Genomic DNA, 25,203 nt, shown 5'->3' with positions numbered 1-25,203 from the left:
TCTTTCTTTCTTTCTTTCTTTCTTTCTTTCTTTCTTTCTTTCTTTCTCTTTCTTTCTTTCTTTCTTTCTTTCTCTCTTTCTTTCTTTCTTTCTTTCTTTCTTTCTTTCTTTCTTTCTTCTCTCTTTCCTTCTGTCTCTCTACTATTAAATAAAATACATCAATTTTTTGGCATCAACATCTAACCTCATTTGGTTTTAATCTCATTTCTGGGAATATTTTGAACCTTCTAAGTTCTTTCTGGTTTATACACAGAGACTTAGCTTTCTTTGCTTTCCTGGGTTTAAACCGGATCATAACAAGATATCCAAAGGTATTCACCTACCAAAGAGGCAGGTGGGATCTGCAAAGCCCCAGTGAATGAGGTAGTTAAACCCATTGGCATCGTTAATTAAGACCATAGTTCAGGTGAATGCGGAAGCTTCCCTGGGTACCACGCATCTTTTTTAGTTCCCTACATAACTCTACAAAGACTCAGAAAATCCACCATAACCTTTGACATCAGTGGAAGTTTCAAACTCTTACTTTTCTGAGAGGGTTGATTTGGGTCTCAGCTACTTTCTTAGGCTGGCTTCAGCACGACTTCAGGAGATTTTGTGGTTTGTGTTGTACAAGAGATCAATCAGCAGCATCATAAACATTTTTGTGGATATTAGAAACAAAAGGCAAAGGACCATAACAATATTTTTGTGAACATGTGCAAAAGCACTCCAGAAGAAGCTAAGGCAGAGCCCTCACAGCTGCTGCAGCATTGGCACAGCAATGAGAAAGGGGCAGGTACCCAGATGAGAGGGAGAATCCAAAAAATTATTGAATTGGTTTTATTCAAAGTTTCCACACAGAGGAGAGCTTACCTTTGGCTTAAAACCAGGAATGAAAAACTCTCAGTCCAAAAAAAAAATGCTTTGGCCAAGGCCACATACAGCTTGAAAAGGGGGCTTCTTGTGAGAGCTGGAGCACTGTGGTTTGTCTGGCATGTGCTGTCACATGTTTTGCATTTTTCTTTCTTAATGACATTATGCTCCCTGTAAGTTCTGAAAGTAACAGAGATTTACTTATTTTACCCATTTTTCCCATATGTTCTAGAGGTGTACTAGTATCATTTGCCAATCTATTCCATTTTATAAGTATTTAAGGGATTGTGAATGTACAATAGTCTAAACTATTCAGCCTAAATTTTGTTTCATCAATATTTTATGTTCATTTTCTGTGAGTTCCACAAAAAGAATCAATTGTCTTTTGCAAAAGGTGGTACCTGGACCAGTGTACAATATAATGTTTCAAGCACAGAGAAATATAATGATATGCACAGACTACTCCAATAAACCTCCCTTTTTCAGTATTTTCCATAAATCTTAACCCAGAAACTGGAAAGACTTTTTTTTCTAAAGGAAAGAGCAATATGTACTTGGTAAGGTCTATGCAGAAGATTAAAATATAGGATGTATAAAAAGAAAAACATGACCCTGATGCCTGATAAAAAGAAAATTATTGTTAAATTAACTTTCATCTGTTGGCTTTTAATTGTACTGTCCCAAATAACTGAATTATTCTCAATTTCGGAATTGGTGCATGTAGTGGTTTGGTCTAAAATACTCATTACTGTTTACCTTCTGTGAGATAAGAATTAGGAGAAATGCAAAGCAGGCACCAAACTTGAAAGAATATAAAGACATTCATTAACAGACCTAAAAGAGGGAAAAGAAAAAAAATAAAATCATACCACACCTTCAGAACTCTTCTCCTCCCCCCACCTTCCTCCCTTCTCCCACTGACAATGTAAAAAGACAACCCTTGAGATGTTCAGTCTGTTTATCACTTCCATAACAACCTTGTTCAGTCCATTTAGGAAGAGGAGTCTCTCTTGCCCATGCTATGAAAACATTACCACAATGAGACAGCCGCCCGGGTTGGTTCTCTGCTCGCATGTGAGTCCCTTCCCCCAACTTGCAGCTTTTCCCACAACTGCTTTCGAGGGTCCAATCTTGAATTACTGGGGTACAGTTTTAAGGTTGAGCCGTTCGGAAACAAAAGTTCTCTTCACCCATCTCTGGGAGCATTTCATCTCTAAGAACAGAGGCCCTCCTCCTTCCCTGGGAGCAAAGGGTCCTCCTCATCTTTGTCTCTAGGACTATCTCTGGGAGCATCTCTAGGAACAGAGGTCTTCCCCTTTCCATGTGGACTAAGAGTCCTCATCGCTTCCATCTCTCCCTGTTCAAACTTCTCATCAAATTACAGCTGCTTCAGCATCTGCCTATCTCAGCGCAGGTGCTTTTGCTCACAAGTACAAGTTGAACGTTCCACCCCCCCATGCCTTCATGAGATTACAACGGGTACTCTGATATATCATAGCTTTACAACAGAATTTCAGCTTTAAGCATCTCCTCTTTCTCTTCCCTCAGGTTTTCAGCTCTTCACAGCACTAAAAGGGTTAATCTCACCCAGGCCTTGCAGCTGGAATTTTGCTTATTGCTGTTGCTCACATGATCTTTGCTGGACAGCGGTGCAGCTTTCGGCTGAATCTTGGCCGCACTGGAGAGGGGGAGCTGGGCCGCTCTGGCTGCCCACAGCAGGGCTGTGGGGGGGTTCTGCAGGTGGAACAGGGCCCATTGGCTCCAGGATGGCCGTGGCCCGGCCTGGCCTGGCCCGAGCAGGGCCTGGGCTGAGCCCACCAACCCCCACACGGGGACCTGCAGCCACCTGTGCCAGCATCAGAAACGAGAGAGAGCTGTGCCTGGAGTTTGTCTATTCTTAAGTGTGGACCACAGAGGCGGTCACAATTTTAAGTGGCTCAATGAATTGTCCATATTCAAACTGGCCAGATGATAGGTTCTGTCAGGTCACAGAGGAGCTGTAAGAACCCCTTTGCAAGAACATCACTTCCGAGACTATGCTTTGCTAACCCATGACAGTGCAACCACTAGATTTTGAAGGTAAAGTAACACTACAGTCACTTATTGCTGGACTCAGTCGAGCTGACCTCTTTCGAGCCACCACAGCATTACCACTTCCACTGATTTCCTACAAATGGGAAAGAGAGGGATGCTTTACTACCTCTTCCTCACACAGCTCATGTCTATTGTCTGGAGAAGATTAAAAGAGGGAGATAACAGCCACTGAGGGAGGAGGCTGCATATGCCACAGATGGACCACTTTCTCTTTATGATCCAAAAATTGTCTCTCCCATACCCCCAACTTTACCCTCTCCTTATGCAGGGATGCTGAACCAGCATCTTTCAAGGAGCTGCCAGGCAGAAGGAACCTGGGGAACTGCAGCTCATCAGCAGCTCAGAGTGACAGTTCCAGCAAGGGAAAAGAGCAACAGACACGAATGTTAGGACACTGAAGCCCCAAATTTCCTTATCTCAGTGGGTGATGTTGTATTTAGTCTGGGCCTCAACATGCAGAAGAGAATGAAATCAGACAGTGAATCAAGGAAGGGACAAACACTTTAGAGCTGTTCATGTAAGAACAACTCTGGAAAATGGTAGCATTCCTTACAAACCAGGGGAAATAAAAAGCAATACTGAAACTCAGTAATTCCCTCAGCAGCAACAGAACAGAACTTTCCCAGTCTTCCAAAGAGGATGTGATAATGCCATTTATTGTTTTACACTCCAGTGAGCAAAAGATGCAGAAAACTAACAGAAGAGAGCAACAAGTGCATTTACACAGCGAGAATTTCAAGAGGAGCAGCTGTATTTTGAAAGGAAGGAAAGGCCACTTTCTTCTCTGAAACTGGATTTAAGGAACACAGAAAACACCAAGCTTTATATTATTTGTATTAAAGATTTGGTTGGTTCAGAAGCAAAATAGAAATTCTTTATCTGAAAATTAATGCCTGCAAAGTGACTAGAACGCTTCCATTCTTTTTCCAAAAAGAGATTTTTTTATATGAATTATCTCATTTCCTGATTAGCAAACTAAAAGTATGAAATTGTTTTCCCTCTGGCTATATCCCAGCTGGATCAAAGCACTGGCCCAAGAACATACTGTATCAGATTAGTTATGAAGAAAGTCCACAAGAAATTCAAGCATCTACTTCTCATCTCTCCTGATAAAGTTATCACCCCAGAATACAAACATGGGCTCTTCATGCACTATACTGACAGATAGGTGCCCAGATAGTTTTATACCTGTTTTTTGTTGCAGTTATTACCTCAGCACAAAGAGTATCTGCTCTGCTTTGGGAGCAGACTTCATGCCCAGTCCTAGACAAATCACTAAAGTTCATTCCACCATCACTTCTCTTCCCAGGTCTCACAGAGAAAGGTTTATTCCATACCTGGAAAAACCATCACCTCTAATGAGTACCAGAGGGCCACAACTCCCACAGGACATGGGTGTCTCTGGGCCAATGAGTGGCACAGGTACGCCCTGTAAGGAGCAGTGCATGGGGGAAGGCTTCAGCACAATTCCTAAGAGTTAAACATCACTGTGATATCTATTTTCAGTGAAGACAGAGGAAAGAATCTACACCCACATCATCTGAATGCACAGAGTCATCAATAAAAGGAGTCTCCTGCTCGAAGCCATAAAGTCATAAATCAAGGGAAAACAAACCATTGACCTGTTTTTATTCTTATGTGGAGATGCACCACTGCAGTGAGGGTTTAAGGCCATGACAAGTCCTGCTGCATAAATCAGGTCTCTCCTACATAATCGTGTGAAGGATAAATCCAAATACACACTGAGAGCCAAAACAGGAGAGGGGTACTGTGGTGGGGGGCCATGGGCTGGAAGCCAGATGCCCACCAAAGCCAGTCCATCACTCCCCTCCTCGGATGGACAGAGGAGATAAAATATAACAAAATACTCTAGGCTGAGATAAGGACAGGGAGAGATCACACCCCAATTACTGTCACAGGCGAAACTCGACTTGGGGAAAATTAATTTAATTTATTACCAATGAAATCACAGTACAATAATGAGAAATATAACCAAATCTTAAAAACACCTTCCACCTCATCCCTCTGTTCTTCCTGAGCTCAACTTCACTCCTGAATTCTCTGCCTCCTTCCTCACAATGGTGCAGTGGGATGGGGAATGGGGGTTGTGGTCAGTTCATCACACATTTTCTCTGCTGCTCCTTCCTCCTCAGGGAGAGGACTCCTCACACTCTTGTCCAGTCCCAGTGTGAGGTCCTCCTTGGGCTGCAGGTGGATCTCTGCTCCCCCGTGTTCCTCCATGGGCTGCATGGGGACGTCTTGCCTCACCATGGGGAATCTCTGCTCCCGCACCTGGAGCACCTCCTCCCTTTCTTCTACACTGACCTTGGGGTCTGCAGAGCTGCTGCTCTCACATATCCTCACTCCTCTCACCACAGCTGCAAGTTCTTTCCCCCTTCTTCTAAAATATGTTATCCCACAGCCACAACCACCATCACTGATGGGCTCAGCCTTGGCCAGCAGCGAGCCCATCTTGGAGCCAGTGGCAGTGGGGAACAGGGGAAGATTTTAGAAGCTGCTCACAGAGGCCACCCCTGTAGTCCCCACACACACAGTATCAAAACCTTGCCTTGCAAACCTGATAGAGGTATCCCTCTCTGTTTGGAAAAGTAGAGCTATCCTTTAGGAGGGTGTCTGTATAAATACTACAAAGACTGAGAAGTGATTACTATCTTGCAGAGAGCAGTGTTAATGCAGCCTTTAAAAAGAGATCAATAGGCATTTTTATTAGTCACATTTTTGGCAGCGTGTCCCTATCTGCAAATACATATTTTAGAAGATCAAATCAGCAGCCAACCCGTGCTACAGACAGAAAAAGGAAAGCAGTAAAAGCACATATCATACAATTATATTAGTGCTCCCTCCTAAAGAATATTTTACAATTATGTCTGGCTAGTCAAACCAATTTCTCTTTACTGCTCACTGGAACAGCACCTCTTCTATTTCCTCCAAGTTGACTAGGGCTTTTCTGGTCCCCTTCTTCAGTTCTTTTATTTCACAAATGTTTTGCAAATACACTGTCAGTTGGATTAGGCTGCACTTAACCTGAAAAGCGTTCACCATTCCCGGGTTTAAAACAAAAAGTATCAGAGCAACAGAGAGAGGTCTGGTGTACATCACTGTCCAAAGCCTGTGCGTGTCCAGGGTCAAGAACAACTCTGCTGAACACAGTACAGAGAAGCAGGTGCACCTGAGCAAAGCCAGACAGCCCAAAAACACACAGTGCAGAGAATCAGACACAGAACTCACTGACAAACAGTCCTAGGGGAAAAACTAGACTTTGAGTTAGTTGTTGAACTTGGAGCTGGGAGCAGGAATCTGTGTCCCGTTGCCTGAATTCAGTGAGAACTCAAAGAATTTCCTTATTCTTTGTAAACAAGTAGGAGGTACAAAGAACATCTGACTCCATTACCTTTCCCTCACTTCAACTGTCTGCAAGAACCCAGTTTTGGCAAATCTCACTCATGTCCAAAGAGGCAGCAGTACATGCAAATGCTTTATAGTGTAAAATGTCATATGTTGATGCTGACAAGTTCAAGACATGAGAAGAGGTTGCTATGGAAACACATGCAGTATTGCCTGGAACATAAGGCAACATTTTACATTAAGAATTAAAAAAAAAAAACAACCTTGGACCAACAAATTAGCTGGTTGCCAAATTAGACTTAGGATGGGGAAAAATTAGTTTGTCTATTGTTCTCAGACAGAAATATTTTTGTTTAGAAAAATAATGAAAGCATTTGCATTATATTTTGGATTATTCCCCTTGTCTCAGAGCAAAAAGTAATTTTATATTGAAAGACTTTCTTTTGAAGCTCATATACAGCAAATCCATCTCTATATCCCCATGTACTGGAGTCTCCATCTAATTTTCTTTTTATAATTAATGAAATCACCTTAATGAATGGTTATGTTCTTTGAAGGGTTCAACCTTTAACTCTTCTATAACCTTACTTAACTGTGTATACACATTGGCCAATACAACTAATATAGGAGTAGAACTGATCAGAAAAGAGCAGAATTGCATCCTTGAGCAGTCTGGCAGCTCTCAGATGCTTCCTAAGCCCTGTTTTATAACCTGTTACCGTTGCAAGGTGACACCTGCCCTTCTGGGGTATTGTTGTGCAGTGGCATTTTTCAATGCCAATCTCTTCTGCTTCATTCCCTGCCCTCCCAACAAGCACAAGAACAATTTTGAATTCCCCAAACAACAGTTTTATTCTGCAGGCCTCATGAAAAGCCTGATTCTAAAACACAGTTCCTACACACCCATCTACTCAAGGGAAAAAAAGCCCTCTCCACTTAATCTTTCTTACATAAAACATAAAGTCCTTATTTTTTCTTCTGAAAACTTTCTATTAGTTATCCACTGGATTTGAAAGAGAAGATTTATAAAAAGGGGACATGGGGTTCTATTTCTGACACTATTTTTGGAAGCACAGAAGAACATTTGAACTGCTGGGCCTAAGACTGATTCTTTCATCTTTTCCTATTTTGAGTATTCTAGAAAATTTCAGTCTACTAGAACATTTATTTTTTTGGGAGTTTGGGTCATCACAGAAGTGACAAATCTACTAATCTACAATTAAACTCAAATTATTCTCCAGTCTGCAGCTGCAGGTGACAAGACCTCATGGTTTCTGGAAGTAGAAGTTCAAGATATGCTTATAAACACAGAAGATAGGGTCATGGTGTCATCATGGCACGATCAACATTTTTGCTTGATAACTTTAGCAAAAATCTGAATCAAATTGCAGACTTCATTTCTTCATAAATACCTGAGCAGTGAAGGTGGGAAAACCTCATTTTTGCTAAGTTTGAGAGAGAGGGTGCTAGGAAACCTGATGACAAGATCTGAAATTGAAAAAACCTTGTGAACTGGCTTGAGAGCACTGTCCTTCAGTAAATGCAGCAGCAGGCAAACAATGTCAGCAAGTTGTTTTTAGAAAACATCTCATTTAGGGTTGTGTTGTCAAAGACGCCTAGGAAGAACTGACAGCCAAACACAGATGGGCTCCTCATGTCCTCAAAACCTCAGCTTACATGGTTACAGTTGAATCCCAACACATCCAGCTTGTTTAAAATGAGGGGTGTTTTCCAACCATCCCACTGTCGTAGGGAAATTCCCGTAAATGCTTTGTGTGAGTGCTGACCTCCTGTCTCAGCAGGGCTGCAGGCTACTGAATTCAAGGGCCACTGCTGCCACCCAGGCAAAGTGGGTCCCAGCAAGAGGAAGGAGGACCAGCATTTCAGAGTTTTAAATGCCAGATCCTTCTAACATCCATCCAGCAGCCCATATAAATTCATTTATTACTGTATTTTTAAGCTGTCTGTACATGACTGGGTTTTGGCCAGTTCCAGAACAGCTTTTTTAAATTTTATTTTTTAAAATGCAACCCACTTTTTATGCAGATCTTCTAGACACATAAGATATTAACATTTCCTTTACCTTCTACTTACAACATCAGTAACAGTGAAAAGCTGTTTTTCTGTTCTTGGAATCTAGAAAATCTTTGTTCCTTAAGAGTCTTACAAGAATATTCAGGCAAAGTAAGTACAAATTATTAGTTCCTGATTTCAATGTTGTTTCAAGCATAATTTTTTCTTCCATCACACCTCACTTCCCATTTTTTTCTTATTATTACCTTGAATAAAGTAATATTTATTGAATAAAGTCCATGAAAACTTGTAAATAGGCAGGATAAATGTAAGGATCTTTATAAATTCAGCTCTCTTAAAAATCCACAATGTATCTGTGTCAGAAGGACTGAGGCAGAGAAATATGGAAAAGCTCATCTGTAAAGATGCTGAGACTTTGGCTGCAGTTCACTCAACTTCACAGGGTTCATCACAACAGTATTTGGCTCTCCTCTCTTCTGTTTTCTTCACTACTAATGGATACTTTGCTATTTAATTAGTGCAGCATGATCCAAATCCCATCAAAGTCAATAAAACTCTTTTCATTTATGTTAACGGGCTTTGGACCAACTCCTGGTTTAATACCAGAATCAAATAAAATACCCCTAGGAAAAGAACAGATATACCAATCTTACACTTTAGAGTACAATCTTAAAAACTTCCTAAGGTTTTTACCCGTTTTAAAGTAAACCTCATTATTGAACATCTTATAAAAACAGCTGGACAGCTCTTTTTTTGCCAGTCGGATTAAAGTGTCAGAAGGCATCTAAATGTATGCAGAGCTTCACTGTGAGAAACCTTCCCACGGCAGAGGGTGACGCCTTCCTGAAGCTTTTCCTGGGGCTCCTGTGCTGCGCCAGAACATGAGGGTTCACTGTGGGAGGACAGACCTGGCAACAGAACTGTTCAAAAGGTCCTGCCCCAAACACTTGTTCTTTCTCTGGCACCCCCACAGTTGTGCCAACACTGGGTCTGTTGGGCTGCTCTGCAGAAAACTTCACCAATGTGGTTCACCAGCTAAGGCTGGTAGGCCAGAGACACCCACACCTGACCAGGTGGGATCAGGACAGCCAGGGCCCAGCTGAGGAGAGCTCTGTTCAGCAGAGCAGTCAGTTCTAGTGCAGCACAGCTGAACTTCCATAACCACTTTAATCAAATCAGCAGGAGAGAGCACCAGCTATTTTTGTCACACAGAGGAGAGAGGAGGCTTCCTGCTCTTAGACTATACCCCAGTCACTGCAGAAAGCAATGAACCACAAAGCAAGCAAAATGACACTATGTAAACAGGGAGATTAAACCTTCTCCTGATACTTTTGACCCATTTTGGCAATACCAAGCAAGCCACACAAAGCCACCACATCATTTCTCGCACAGAAGCATGTTTTAATTGACTGGCACATTAAACATCAAAGTTCTGTGTCAAGTTTGACCACAGAAATCACGTTCAGAAATCACATCCAACCAGTGCTGACTCAGTAGCAGAGCCACAGAATCCATTTTTTAAATTCTCAAAAGCCCAAACAAAAAACCAAACTTGTGCTGTTGGTTTCAATGTTTTTTTTTCATTTCACACTACTCCAACCTGGCAGCACAATAGGCTGGGGGACAACTTTCTTTGAAAACAACTTTGGCAGAATGTTAATAGAGAAAGAAGAAAATTCAGGGCGAGTGTGAGAAGTGCTTCAGTCCCTTCTGGGCTGGAGCCATGACCCTTCCCAGGCAATCAATCACAGCAGCTCTGGAGGGGACTGTCCTGCAGCACACCAGGACATGTTGGTGATGTGTGCACATGTCTCCAGCCCCCTGCTCCCATCTGCCCAGTGCCTCTGGGCAGCCCTGACTCACCTTGTACTGACATGTGCACTGGGCTGGGAGGTGGAACGTCCTCTTGCTCTCCCATGGAGTCAGATTCCAGCCCTGCCCTGCAAACCTGCACTGAGGATAAATGAGGACATCACTTCTTGCTTCATTCTCCCTTCTAGAGCTACTCATTAAAGGAGAATATTCACCGAGCAAGGATTCTATTGTGAATTGCCAGGAAATACAGTGTTTTCTGCTCCTTCCTGCTGTATGGGTTATTCACAAGCTATTCTCACCACCTCAGCACTCCAGCACCAGTGCTCAGCATCTTGCCCTGCTGACGCTGCTCAGATGTCTCCAACTGCTCTTTCTTTTGGGCTTTTTTTCTGACACATCCCTTCCTCTCCCCCAAATCCCACACAGATAGTCAGCTTGCTGCTCTGAGCACTACACTTCTCCACAGGAACCACAGTGCATTTTTCCCCAGTGAAGAAAGTCTTTCCAGATCGTGAAAAGGAGAGCAGAACTGCCCAGCAGCCCAGCAGCAGCCAGTGGGGAGGGAGGTAGACTTCCAAATAATCTGTGCAGCTTTGGAATTCAAATGCCTTCACTGTGGTGGAGAGAATTCACTACCTCTTGGCAGCAATTTCAAACATGGCCTTTTGCTCCACATTCCTCGGCAAAGGAGGGATGCTGACAAGGTCCCTGGCTCTGTGAAGGTGAGGAGTGAGAACCTACAGGCTCAACCATCCCCTAGAACCAGCTTCAGGAAGGACATCATTACAAGGTGAAAGCTGCCTCCACACTGACTAGAAAACACACGTATTAGGGCTAATCTAGCCAGCACACCATGAGATATAGAGGATTAGATTTGACCTGATAGGTCTCTGACGTCAGTGAAAAGCAGTCTTAATATAAACAAATACAAAATAAAAAGATTAAAAAAAACCTACTCTGTCCCACAGTGGGATGGCTAGAATCTACTGTAGAACTTGCAAGCAGTGATTCAATACTCCAAAATTATACCTTGGGTTAAAGACTGCATGGAGTTCATTCTGGAAGTTCACTATAAAAACATTACCTAGGCACAAATATTTCTTAAACCCACAAGTCAAAGCAAACACCTCTTTGAATCACCCAAAAGGAACACAAAATTGCCAGAAGCAGCTAAATCCTTCAAAGACCTCAGTATATCCATCACAGATGAATTTCACATTACTAACATCACATTTATTCAACAGTTTTCCTAGTCTTGTCATGATTTCTACAGGCTTGCATAATAACATGAAAATGTCACAAAAATTACGTCAGAATGGCAATCCAGAGGCAGGGAGCCACGAGGCCCTCAGTGAGCTATGCTTTATGTGACAAGAAGCAGTGCCCAGAGCTGTGTATTTAACCCATCTGCCCATTCAAGACCAAGGACCCTTCAAAGATCCTGGGATTCCTGGTCTCCCTTTCCAATGCACTTTGCCATTTCCAAGTATGTAAACAAATCCTGAATATGTTACCTAGTGAAATCTCATGAAAGCATATACACATTCACAGATCTTGTGTGTCCTGCTGCCTCCCAAGAAGGAGTGTATCTCTTTTCAAACCATGGAAGCCTGTAATCCAGACTGTCGGAGGAGGGCATATCACCACAAGAGTGTGAAAACATCTAATTACATAAGGCCAGGTCCTCAGCTAATGCAAAGTGACAAAACCCCCAGAAACCCATGGAGACACAATGATGCAGATTAACAGAGGTTTGGCTCATTATAGTTGAATGGACCCAACTTCTAATTTTCCCATCTAGTGACAGATTGTTGGAATCCTGACCACCAGAACCTCAGAGTGCAATGGGGAGTTGAAACGAGATAGCATCAGGGAAAGTAAATTTCAGTTTGGCTGAAAGCATATTTAAGATCCGGGAGTTTCAATTAGCTGTTGCTGAGTTATCACAAAAGTCTGTTGAACAGATGTGCAATTAGAGTTTTTCTCATGTTGTTCTCTCTCATGAGTTGGGTGTTTTTATTGGGGGGGTTGTATTTGGCATTTGGGTGGGGCTTTTTTGCAAGTGATGGTAGTTTTATTGAGGTCAAAGCTAACATCTTAGGCAGAGAAAGCTCGTCCCACCACCACGCCTCCAGCAGTGCAGAAGCAAAGAAGGGCAGTCTCAGAAAGCAGGAAAATCTGTCTCCTTTCTGGCCTCATCTTCATAGGAAGATGGAGACAGAAAAGCTGTCAGAATGAGCCTGCAAATTCAAGGCAGCTGGAATTGCCTCATCCTTCTGGCACGGACTGGAGGGTTTCTCCTGATCCTTCCTCCTTACTTAATGCATCACCTCTTCTGTGGTGGGGATGTGGTGTGAGGCAGAAGGGGAAGAAGGTTTAGCAGAGCTATTTCAGGTTTGGAGGCACACAGTTCTGTCCTGTTCCATCCAGCACACGGGATATAAACAGCCATGGGAAAAGCTGCACTTGAGCCTCTCGTCCTCACCTCCCTCCCCACCACCACTGCACCAGGGGACGGAGAACAAGGTGAAAGACAAGGTTATGATGTGGAATACTCCATGGCCTGGTTTTGGTCCCAAATACTCTGCTAATCAACCCGTCCACACAAAGCCAAATGGACACAGTGAAACCAACACATTCACTTCAGCAGCTTTGGAACAGAACCAAAAATCAGCTACTTGCCATGGGACCTCCCTGACCCTTATGCAAAATGATGCTGGATCATGACACAAACATTGACAGATATGGTTTTTTTCCTGTGTGATTTTCTGTTTAGATAAATGCAAGATTACACTGTATTTTCATAGGTCCAGCATTTCTATTCTATTTTATAAGATGCGTACAATTATTGTTGGCCTTAATTTGACTGCAGTGAACTAAGCACTTTATTTTCACAGAAATTCATTACATTCTCCTACTGAGGAATTTAAATTAATACAAAACATCTTGTAATTTGTCTTGTCTTTCTTTGCTTGTCTATTACTTATCCAGACTGAGTTTCATATTCTTCTTTCAGAGTACTAAATCATCCTTTGATTAATCCCATTTTTACACTTGCTGCTTATGTCAGGCTTAATGTGCTGTAACTTTGCAAACAAATTTAATATTGACAGATACCTCTTAGCATTTATTTGGGAATTAAATATTTTGGTTTACTGATGAATGGTGGATTTGCCATTTTTACAATGAAACCTAAAACTATTAGAAAACTCTGATTTCAAGCTTAGTTATAAATCTGAAATCAATCCAAATTCATCTCTAAAATTTCTTTATCCCTGAAGTCCTTAGTGGTATTGAACAGAAGTGGCATAAAGTTTCTGCTTCTGGGTTTTGGGGTTGCTTTTTTGCCGTTGTTCCCAATAGGTAAAAGATTGTGACCTTATGTAGGTTCATGGTGTTCTAGGGAGAGTGTTTTGAAGTCTGAAAGGCACCATTTTATCCAGCTATTGCTTTAGGTTTACAAACATTTTTAGACATTTTCACCCTTACAAGCTTCAAAGCCTGTCAGCTTCCAATATAACTCCTGTCACGTGAGAGAGAGTGTGTTGGCACGTGAAAGACTCTTGGCCCAGTTCAGCTGTCTTCATCATCAGGTAGTGATTTATTTCTCAAAGACTGTTTCTTAAATACATTCTGGTTTGCAGAATGCTTTCCAAACAACATCTCTCACATTCCTTCCACAGCTCCTCTGCTTAGAGAAAGAGAAAAGCCTCACAATTTTAACTCTGAAGAATGAAGAAGTATATTCTTCTGCATATGAGTTGAATGAACATGATTTACCCAAAAGCCATGATTTAAAACAAATAAACCAACTATTAAAACAGTAACCACAGCCTGTGCTGCCACCTACCCTTGGTTAATCTCTGCATTTTCTGCAGGCTCTTTTTCCAAATCATGCGCTCTGTCCTGGGAACAGGTTTGCCCTACAGGTGATGTAATGGCCATGGGCACCAGCCCTGACACCAGCCTTGGGAGTCACACACTTCACCATGGGAGAAATGCAAGATGCAGCTGCTTAGGGCAGGTAGTGGATGTTAGTTCTGCCTTCTGCATATGGGGGACAGAGCAGAGAAATTAGAATCGCAGAACTACAGAATCATTTAGGTTGGAAAAGATTTGGAAGATCTTTAAGTCCAACTGTTAACACAGTACTGTCAAGCCCACCACTAAACCACATCCCCGGGTGCCACATCTGTACTTCCCTGAGCAGCCTGTTCCAAGGAATGACAGCCCTTTTGGTGAAGAAGTTTTTCCTAATATCTAACCCAAAAATTTAGCAAGTGCTTGGAGTAAAATCTGTGCTTTCCCCTCTTCCTTTCTAAATGGTATCATTTTACTGTATTTGAATTAAAATGTAAATGGTTTATTACTGTGTTTAGCTCTTGAAATAGTTTTACTCCCAAGACAGAAAGCATTCCTTTCCTGTTGGGCTCAACATATTATTTTGACTTTCTCTATTCTATACTCTACAATACTCATTAAATCATGCCAAAAAAGCGCATGTTCAGAAAGAGAAATCTTGAAAGAGAAATCCCTCCCATAGACCAAATTGTGCAATAGTAGCCCTGAGTCTGCAGTGCCCATCCTGGGTGCATGATGTTAGAGTGCCTTTGGATGGGTTTGCCTGAGGGGGCTGATCCATGCCCAGAGCTCCACCGGACATGCTGGAAGCTGCTGCTGCAGCCCAGCAGCCCCCAGGGCACAGAGGGAGCAGGCAGGTGTGAAAGAGGAACTGCCTGCAACCTTGGGAAGCAGGTACAGCAGCAGGCTGAGAGAGCTGCAATCAGGGCTCCTGTAGAAATTTGCTGTATCATTCACAAAATTCAATCCCCCCTGCCCTTTCATGGACTGCTTCTTGTCAGTATTGTAAGTGATGGGGTAAAAGAAAAGAGCTGCTGGCCAGCCTGCTAATTAGCCAGCCTACTCATTAGCCATGCAGGTTCTTCTCCACACGTCCACTTCATTATTCTTACAGTGATAGTAAATCAGAAAACACATTAATAAAGGCTTAAAGACTCAGGGCCTACATCAAGGTGTGGCTCTGTGCTACCCTAAACCTCAGGTAGATAATTTGATTTTATGTTTTTCAAAAAACAGTTTAAATGGCCACCATATGCCAGGTATTTTCTTCCAGTTTTCTTGCGTCAAAAATCTGTAGAAATCATTCACCTTCATTAGAGGGCAATAACAGCAAGCTATAGTCAGCACACTTGGTGAAGAGAAGTAACTTCAATGCATGCATTAGCTGTATCTGGTTACAGGGAGAAGGAGCTCTTCTTATCCACAGATACCAATGATGTCCACTGACTTTCTCATTACGGGATTAGTAGGCTTCACACTTAATTTCAGTGGAAAATAGATTGTAATTTGTCCCCTGAGGTCCACCAGGCTAGAGGTTAAATGCTGGGAAAATGCAGTCTGGCCATATAATGAAATTCAGACACAGAGGTGGCAACTACAGGAAAAGTTAAAGGGAATGACAGTAGGAAAGAAGTTAAAGCAGCTGTATTTATAGCTCACCACATCAAAAGAAAAGTGGTAACATTGTACTTTGCAGGTGGAAGAGTCAGACAGTACCAGGGACGCTGGGCAATTCCAGCCTCTGAATTCTCCACAGAGAGATGCATAAGTGAAGAATTAATTATGTCTTTGTTTTGAAGATACAGGTCACAAATGCAGCAATAACGGGGTAAAGTATTAAATTTTACATAAACCAATTTAAAAGGAAGAAAGAAATATAAACATGAAGATAACACTGAAAAATTTGGACACAGTTAGGATGCTGGACCAAAAAGTAACAGCAAGTTGTACAAATGGGACTTCCATGCCAGAAAGGCAAAGATTGGAAAACAAACAGATACAGTCCTGGGGGGAGGGGGAAGCAAGGATATAAATCAGTGGTGAGGGCAGGTTCTCTCTGTGGGATTAGAGAGGATAAAATGATACTGAAGTTAGCATGTTCAGTAAATGAACCTCCCCCTCTTGGAGGGCAGCCAGCCCACGGAACCCACACCAGTGCTCAAAGCCTCTCAGAAGTACACACAAGACAAAACACACAAGGTGTAAAGAGAAACTCATCTGTACTGTAATATGACACCTTCAAAACAACATACTTGGGACACTTTTCACTGGCGTGATGATTTTTGAGACTTCAACAAAGAGAACTGGCATCTCTGTCTTTTCCTTGAGGGAAATTCTTACTTTAAAACACTTCCTTTAAACAGAAAACAGTTACTTAGAAGAAAAAGCAGAAACATCAATGCTAAGATTCACACCTACAACTCCAAGAACTCCGGATCTGAAGAAAGTACCAGACATTTTGAGACCTGGGAATAACTCAGAAGATCTATAACAGAAGCTGTGATTTAGATAGGGGGAAGCAATGTGCTCTTCTGCACTTGAAGAGGACACTCTTCTTTTCAATGTTACAGTTTAATAGAACAGTGCTGAAAATAGCGTGTGAAATGTGGGCCTTTCATTTGCAGACTATTAAAACTGGGAACCCGCTGTGTCAAGACTCTGCAAACAAAGATGAATTTAAAACACACTCAGATAAAGGGGCTAAAGGAACCAGATGTGATGTGTTAGAGAACTTACTGAAACTTTGGAAGAAAGAAAGCAATAAAGGGACACAGTGATCCAAAAAGGAGGGTGTGTACATCAGAGCAAGGTTGTGCAACCCCCTACAAGACACTCAAGACCTGCTCCCTGGTTCTGTTTTAATCAGACCCAGTATGAGAAATGTCCTAGTGTGCCATTAAGTAATGGCATGACCTGCTTACAAAGCAACAGTCACCATAAATAAAAAGTACTTAGAAGTAGGTCGAATAAAACAGTAGCGTGATCTCTGGAGAAAAGGTTCTGCTCCATGCAACAGCTGGGATTCTGGTTGATCCAAAAAATGTATTTTTTAACCTTCTGTAGCAAAAAGTAAACATGTAACTAACTTGAAATGTGGTAATGCCTTGCCATTTGCAGGAGTCTTGAATTCTCAGGGAGCACCCTCGCCACACCACAAGGAAGCAGCGAGCTGGCAGGTAAGTGAGCTAACAGCACTTTTTGAGGGACACGCCTTTGGAAGCTGAGGAGGGACAGACTTCTCAAAATAGACGTTCTGCTTACCCCAGAAATTAATTATGACCTTATCAAAATTAGTTCCTATATTTGGGTCTTTCAAGATGGAGAGCAGAAGGAGCCACTAGGCACCTTTCCTTGGATGTACAGAGTTTAATATTCTGGTTGGAAAATTAGTTCTTGTGTGGTCAAAGAGTATAGTACAGCTGAGACACTACTACAATGAGGACATGCAACACAAGGTCAAATAGGACATAAAGAAATACTTATATTTTATCCAAAGGCCTACAACATACCACAAAGATGCCAGTTTTGACTGCCTGAGGATACTCTGTCCAGATGGTGTCCACCTGTATAATGTAGGAAATTACTTGCTCTGCTCTCAGATAAAATGTAGGTGAGATGATCCATGCACAGAAGATGCAAAGAAAAAAAAATAGTATTTACTGATGACAGAGTCTCTTTTAAGGACAGCAGAGGATAATTTACTCCAGTCAGAGGCTGAATCATAATGTTTACACTCTTTGTGTTTCACACCATAACTTTTAAAAGGGAAAGCCTGTGCAATTTACACAGCAGAAGGGACTGTCCAACGAGGCTCTTGCTGGCCAGGAAAATCAACAGCAGAAACCCAGAGAACGGGTTTCAAAGCAAAGTCTCTGTCCTGTGAAAACATGGACATGCTGGAGGGTTAGGCATCAAAACAGCTCCATTGCTTTGCCAGGCAACACAGGTCTTTTAAATTATATGTGTAGATGGGGATGTGCAGTCAGGCTCTGATTGTGCTAGAATTCACATACATGCTTGGCTTACCCATGTGGAAACTCCAGCTGAATTCAAAATGCCCTTGAAAAAGGGTTAATGGTGATCCCACTGATCATCTGCAGAGGAAGGGCTGCTGCTTCCTTAATGAGAATGCCTTTTACATTTTGTTCTATACTGTGTCACAGAAATTATTTTCACTTCTTCTGCCACTGTATTACAGTTCTACTTTTCAAAAAAGCAAAAAGCCCACAGTGAGTTTTGCCATTACATAAAAAAATGGGGAAAGAAAAGAAAAAAAACCACAGATGGCGACTTTGGTTTGATTCTGGTTTAATTTAATGAGAAAATGCTCCCAAATGAAAAGATTATATATGCCCAATTTTGATCTCCTTAAAATGTATGCAACCCCACCATAATGTAAATGCTAAGAATTTAGCATACAGAAAAGGAATTACTGGAATTATTTGTAGCAGGCATCTGTTTTAACTGTCAGGCACTAGACCTGACCAGACTTTGAAGATAATATTGTGCTACCTTGAGCTCTGCTTTTTTGCTACATCACAAACCAGTGTAATCCAAAAACCAGATCAAAAAGAACCACAACTAAATTGTAAATCCATATGAAAGCAGGAGATGGATATCTAAAAGGAAAAATAACACGGTTATATAAGCATGTCTGCCTTCTCCTGGTATATTCATTGTGAGCAGCTCCTTCACCCTCTTATCCAGGTAAATTACATGTTCCATCTAAGGTGAGTTAGATTCACCTTCAACTCTGTGGGCAGTTCCAAGAAAGCACCTCTGTCAGGACAGTATATAAGAAAATAACCTTAAAATTTCAGTAACTTTAAAGAGTTCAAGCTCATGCTTAAAGGGAAGAAGAACTATATTAAACAAGGCTAGGCTTCACAAGGTGTCTAAATGTCTTTAGGAATGCAGGGAAGGTGGCAGGAGGAAGGGGAGAAAGGTGGGCATTTCACATGGGTATCTGGAATTGCTCTTAGGAAACACCATTGTCTGGATCTGAACCTGAGTGTCTACATTTACAACTTAGAAATTAGATTATAGCATACAACCCTGTAAAATAAAAACTGAGGGAAAAGGTTTTGTTCTCTGATTTAAAACAGGAAAGAAAATACTCATAATATAAATAATACATAACAAAGTCTTGGGACAACTGACAGATGTGCACTTCTTTTGACAGCAGCCAAAGCACCAGCCAGTTCCTGAGGATCCATGACTGGTTAGGAAAGGGAAACAGATCACCACAAGCCCACCCAGGTCAGCCCAGGGCTACAGATACTGTAGCATTGGGCATGAGTCGAAAAAGCACTGCTGGTGTCCCAAGCATTTCTAGAAGAAATAGCGTCTGGGCAAGCAGCCAGCCAGCCAGCAGGCGGCTCACAAACAGTTTGGGAGGGTTAGCACAGAGCACAGGAAAGACTGAAATGTTGTAGAGAAAACCCTGCCGGGTTCATCACAAGAAGAAACAAGTCCACTGCACTTGTAAGGTGTCTGTGTCTTGGTACCCCCAGCCATGGAATGCTTACAGCTCATTAAGAAAACAAACAACCATAGATGTCTTCAAAAGCTGTTTCTATATATGTTTGTCTAATAACTTTCCATTTTAATGACAATACTGTGAAATTTTTGAACAGCTGATCTTCTAACTTTTAAAAAGGAAGAGGATTATACTAATGGAGCCAAACTAGGACATCATGATGTGTTACTGAAACTGATGTTCCCTCCTTTGCTTCAGTGGGTACAATCAGATCACATTGATTGTTCATTATGAAGTTGTGATTCTCAGTCTTCTCAGTCCTGTCAGTACATCTGACTCTGCACTGCAGCCTAAGTTAATCATGTGCTCATTATCCACTTCAGATGTGGTGTTGATACTGGGTTTCTCCTGTCTAAGTACACATTCTAGCTCACAAACTACAAATGTCATGAGGAGACTGGGAGGGAGTTTATGCCTCTGAATTTCCACAACCAAATAGTGCCTTCCTGTCAACCTGAAGAAGATATTTTTGGCATATCTGCCTCAAGCACTGCAGAAGTATTTATCAAAAATCAGAAATCCAGATTCAAAAACAGTTCTTCTACAATATTCTAAAAATGAATATAGAGTTCATCTGCTAAAGTGAAGAAAGGGAGTTCCCATAGTTCCAGCAATAATCTGAAAGCATTAGCATAATCCTAACTTTTTCTTGGTTTATAGCATTTTTTGCAGCCTGCAACCACTTCTCCTTCACAACCCTTGGAGAGGACAGCCAGCTCCCTCATCCTCCAACTGCATCCACAAGTAATAATCTGGCCAAGGACCAAGAACATACTCAAAGCACGAGACCTTCCACCACAGCCTGCAGGCCATGGAGAGCTGACCATGCTTGTTCTGCCCACTCAGTGGAGAATTAATTTGAATGCTATCAGGACAACCAAGATGATAAAAAGTTGTCCAGAGTGTTTTTATCTTGAGTGGGAAAGCTTTCACAGTACTTTTTTTTTAATATGGTAAAAATCACATTCATAATTTAGAAAGCTGTTAAAAATATATTGATTAGCTTCAACTTTGATTCTTCAATCATGATTTTTAATGACCCACTTCAGTTCTGACAACACACCTAGATTGCATACTTCAGAAGTTCTCTTCATCTACCTCAGATTTGATTTTTAGCTCAATACATTTTGTCATTGACTTCTGATACAGAAAACCGTGAGTACCCAAACTAATGAGTATCTCCTCAGTCAGGGCAGCAGATCATCATTTATAGCACAGTTCAAAAGTGCCTTCACAGATCTACTATTTTCATGCAAATCCCTTCCAACAACTTCTCATCTGGCAATACCAATTCCATCGGCCAGACTCTTCTCAGACAATAACTGGAAAAAAGGACATAGTTGGCAGTACAGTGCAAACCAAAAGGGATGTTCAAAGGAAATAACATCAGAAGTTGGCAAGGTGGTAGATGCATTTGCTGACTTAAACCAGATTCAGTCAAGAAAAGTTTGCAATGTAAAGATCAAAGCAGGACATTTCAACACCAGTATTGTTTCAGCCCTGATGGCTGCTGCAAAGTGGAAGACCACGAGAAGCATAGACAGATGTGAAAACATCTTCAAAAGCAAGCACTTCAAAAATAAATACTAGGAATTAAATTAATCAAGTTTGTAACATAAAATTCTAGCACTTGTCACTTGACATCTCAGTTGTAAGGGAGCCCCACCATCCGTATCTCCAGAATAACTTAGAAAAGGTGGTGGAAATACTTGGGCCCACTGAAGAAAACTAGGTGTGAAGCAAAAAATGAGTGTAGAAAAACAGTTGAGAATAGCCTTGTCCATGTCTTTATTCACCTCCAAAATGTCAATAAACCCAAGAAAAGCATACAGCTCAGTGGTCTCTGTCTTGCTGGCAACACATTGCTCCCAGGACTCTTCGATACTCCTTGCAAAAACAAGAAATAAAAAGGTAAAGGGAGAGACATACATGCAGTATTAACTTCTGTGGTTACTTGCTTATTATTTCTGTCCAGGGAGCAGTGGCTTTTGGAGAAACACTGGTATAATTTCTTGGAGTTTGTGTAATTCTATTGATAATCTGTTTTATACTCTCACCCTGCAAGAAAGAAAGAAACTGAAATGGAGGGAAAGGGTAGAGATGGAACATGCTACCCAAGGGACTGGAGTTCAATTTGTTGTTCCAAAACAGATTTACTGCACAATCTCAGGGAAATCTTTACAGCCTAAAGGTATTGAGGCAATGCTTCCTGCAGGAAGGCTTCAGTGACTTGGGCAAAAAAAAATACGTCTCTGCCTTGCAACATCTACCGTATAGATGCACCCTGGAGGAAGCAGTAATCCATTTCCAAATGTATTAGCAGAACCACAGAAGTTGTAATTCCACGTAAAAATCATCCAGATTAGAATGTGGCACCTCCCAACCCAGACCAACTCTCCAGCTTCTTCTAATGAAAACAAGAACACTGGAAAAGGCAGGTGCATGGGTTGGGCATCCAGGTTGAAAACTACAATTCCTCTGGTAGCTTTCTGGATTCCAGTCATTTATGAGTGCCATTGAATTGAGGCCTGGCTTCACTCCTTTGCATTTGAGAAGTTACAAATGCAAAAAGAGCAGTAATTCATAAAGCCTTTTCATTTATATTTTCACTTCATTTTATAAACCATTCTCATTCTTTGTCATTTTTACATGCAACATGAGGCCTTGGACCTTTAGAGTCTCATCCATACTTTGGCTTTAACTACTGTTCTATTTTATAACTCTTTTTTCTAAATATAAGGAGGCCACACTCAGGCAAACACTGGAAGAAAGCAGGAACAAGCTCCCCCCCTGCCCCTACAGTCAACACCTGTGCTGAGGAGAAGAGCACAAGGCAAGGAGTAGCCATCAACAGAATCTTCCTCCGCCTTTCAGCACAGACGAACGAGGAAGACGAGCTTTGGCTCTGCCCCCATTCTAAAAGTAAAGAGCAAGTAAATTTTGAGCAAGTAAATTTGCCTTTCACAAAATGATCTGTGCTAGATATAGGGAGAGCACAGAACTTTTGCTTCCCCCCCGAGGCAGAACTGCAGGCTCACACTCTGCTGTCTGAATGGCTCTTCTTGCTCAGTCCTGGTGCTTCTCTTACCCTCAGCCAGCTGTCCACATCAAACAACTGCAACATTAAAACTTGCTTCTCAAAACAGGAATGCACATGGCTAGGAGAAACCACAGGAAAGGAAAGACTAAGGGGAAAAGTATTTGATTCCCTTCCATTCTCAGATAGCCAACCATACTATCTCCATACATGTCATCTTCTTGGCACAGCAAACGAACAACTTCCTATGACTAAATAAATAGAAATACAAATGACTCCTACTGGCTCTTTATGCAGAGGCAGAATGCATTACATTTAAGCAATCTCAAAATTACAAACTCTAAAGGTTATAGCAAGGAAATACAGGCTGGATAAACTGGTCATTATAAAAAAAATATAGCCCTTTTCTCACTAAACAAATTGCTGTGCAGTAATTACAGCTCAAATGACAGTGTAACAGTTGTCAGGGACAAACAGAGATAATCTGGGTGCTGAACATGCACTCCAGAACAGAAAGCTGCAGCCAGTTTTAAAACACACAGCTTTGAAAAATGTAACACAGGGGGCTGTTTTGCTCATAAAACACAAAGTCTTCTGCAACTTTTCATCAATCACTTGATTAGGCAATGAAACTCACCAAGTGAAATATCCAAGAAAACAGACTCCGAATAAATTAAAATTTTCCAGGACAAAACTGTATTTTACCTATCAAATTTGTTTTCAGGGTAGCCCAGCCCATTATTTGGGGTTAACTCTTTCTAACATTTACCCTTGCAGGCTGGAAGTGAGAAGTGGAAGAGGATGCTGAGAATTTGCCACTTAACCCTCTGGTTTAGAGCATCAGACCCCTCAAGTCACTTTACCACAAATCAACATAAATGCTGGTTTCAGCTGTTCTGTTCCAGAGTAGCTACCTCAGAGCATGTGCTCAAACTTCTAGTGCCACTGTCTGTAAAGCAGTGCCTGGTGCAGCGCAGCTATTCCCACACAAGGGAACATTAGTTAATTTGCATTCACAGTTACCATATGAGGTGTGAGTTTCTGACAGTCCACACATTTTATATTTAAAGACTGCAGGAAATTAATATAATTATCTTTGATATAATAACAAAAGTAACTTACCAGTCCATCGCAATTGCTGATAGCAACTGAAGCATTTGGCAGATCAGTGATATCCCCAACATAGAGGCAATTCCCATAGAGAGGTTCAATATGAGTCTCCTCAGAGTCCTCCTGCCACTCAACTGTTGCTCCAGGGGCCACGAGCCTGGAGTTTGGCCGCAACCTGAAGTGAAACTCTCTTCCAAAAACAGTGACATTGTAAAATATTTGCTCATTTGCTGCTTCATGTTGCAAGTCCTCCACAGCTCTCCTGAAGCGTGCTTTTGGCGGTCCAGACACCAAGTGGGATAGGAACCTGCCCTCTGAATCAGTGCTGGTGGGGATGACAAGGCTGTACTCCTCTATATTCCTCAGAATTGAATCTATACAGGGAGAAAGCAAGAGAGGACAGAGATACTAGAACTAAACACATCCTGATGCCGCGGGATTTTTATTCCATTATTCATTAGCACAGCAGACACTTACATAAGGCAGATGGACACAGCACTCTGTGCAGGCACTTGGTTCACCTGCATGAAGTGTGCAGAGTTCACTCAAACTTGCCTTTTCCTCCCCAGAATACCAAACGGCAGCGTGAGCCTCCCCACCCCATCAGGACCCCGCACTCCTGCCCCTGCAGCGGGGTCCCGCTCCCTTTTGCCCATCCAGCCGGGACCCTGCATGCCTGCACACCCAGTCAGTGACCGGGTCGCCTCGGGGACTTTGGGGGTTCCCGGGTGGCCAGTGTTGATTCACTTCGGGACTGCTCGCAGGGGCAGGGGTAGAGGCTGGGTTTGCAGGTGGCAAGCCTGCAAGGCAAAGGCACGTCCCTCAAACTACCCCCGGTGCGGCGGGTTTGAGTCGAGCGGTGATGGGGACGCCACGGGCAGCGATCGGGAGCGGTCTCGGCGGGCGGGAACCCCGAGAGTTTTGGACGGAGGCGATAGCCCGGGCAGGACGAGGAGGAGGAGGCAGAGGAGCTGCCATGTGTTTCATCCCGCACGGGGAACCCCAGGCACCGCTCCCTGCCCGCCGGGGCTCGCCCGCTCCGCGGGGCAGGCGGCGGGCGGCGCGGGGCTGCGGGCACCGGCGCAGCGCTGTCACTGCCGGGCGCTCCCGCGTCCCTTCCCCACCGGCGGCGCGGCTGCCCCGGTCCCCGTCCCCGCCTGCCGCTTGCAGGAAACAACTGGAAACCCGGCAAAAGTAGCCGCAGAAGAAGTTCAAGGGGAGCCGAAAGCCGCGGAGCGACGAGCCCCGACTTGGGACGGGCGGGCTGCGGGCACCGGCCGGCGGCGGCGGGGCAGGGCGAGCCGCCCCGAAGGCGTCCCGGCGGAGACCTACCTCTGTCCCCGGGGCGCCGCTGGGCGCCGGCGGGCAGGGCGAGCGCGCAGCAGAGCAGGACACAGGCGATGCCCGCGGGAGGGTCCATCGCGGCGGCCCCGGCCCGACGCGGGGGCCGGCGCCCGGGCTGCCCGCAGCGGGGGCGGGCCAGGCGGCAGCCCCG

General features: G+C 42.9%; 1 protein-coding gene across 1 annotated transcript in view; it reads right to left on the bottom strand.

Moving 5' to 3' along the window:
- Window positions 1–25,165, bottom strand: part of LOC121658123 (A disintegrin and metalloproteinase with thrombospondin motifs 2-like) — a 177,625-nt gene extending 152,460 nt beyond the window's left edge. Inside the window, exons 1-2 of the mRNA XM_042014622.1 lie at window positions 25,041–25,165; window positions 23,721–24,082 (exon numbers count right to left, since the gene is read on the bottom strand). Of these exons, the coding sequence (XP_041870556.1) occupies window positions 23,721–24,082; window positions 25,041–25,128 (450 nt within the window). The 5' untranslated portion in view covers window positions 25,129–25,165. The remainder of the gene's footprint in view (window positions 1–23,720; window positions 24,083–25,040) is intronic.
- Between the last annotated feature and the right edge of the window lie 38 nt (window positions 25,166–25,203).

Source organism: Corvus kubaryi, unplaced genomic scaffold (genome assembly GCF_017639235.1).
Source record: "Corvus kubaryi isolate FWS band 111438036 unplaced genomic scaffold, C.kubaryi_AGA036_p1.0 split2-37374, whole genome shotgun sequence".
In the NCBI taxonomy this organism is placed as follows: domain Eukaryota; kingdom Metazoa; phylum Chordata; class Aves; order Passeriformes; family Corvidae; genus Corvus; species Corvus kubaryi.
The sequence above is the reverse complement of the archived record's forward strand: the minus strand, read 5'-3'. Positions and strand labels throughout refer to the sequence as shown.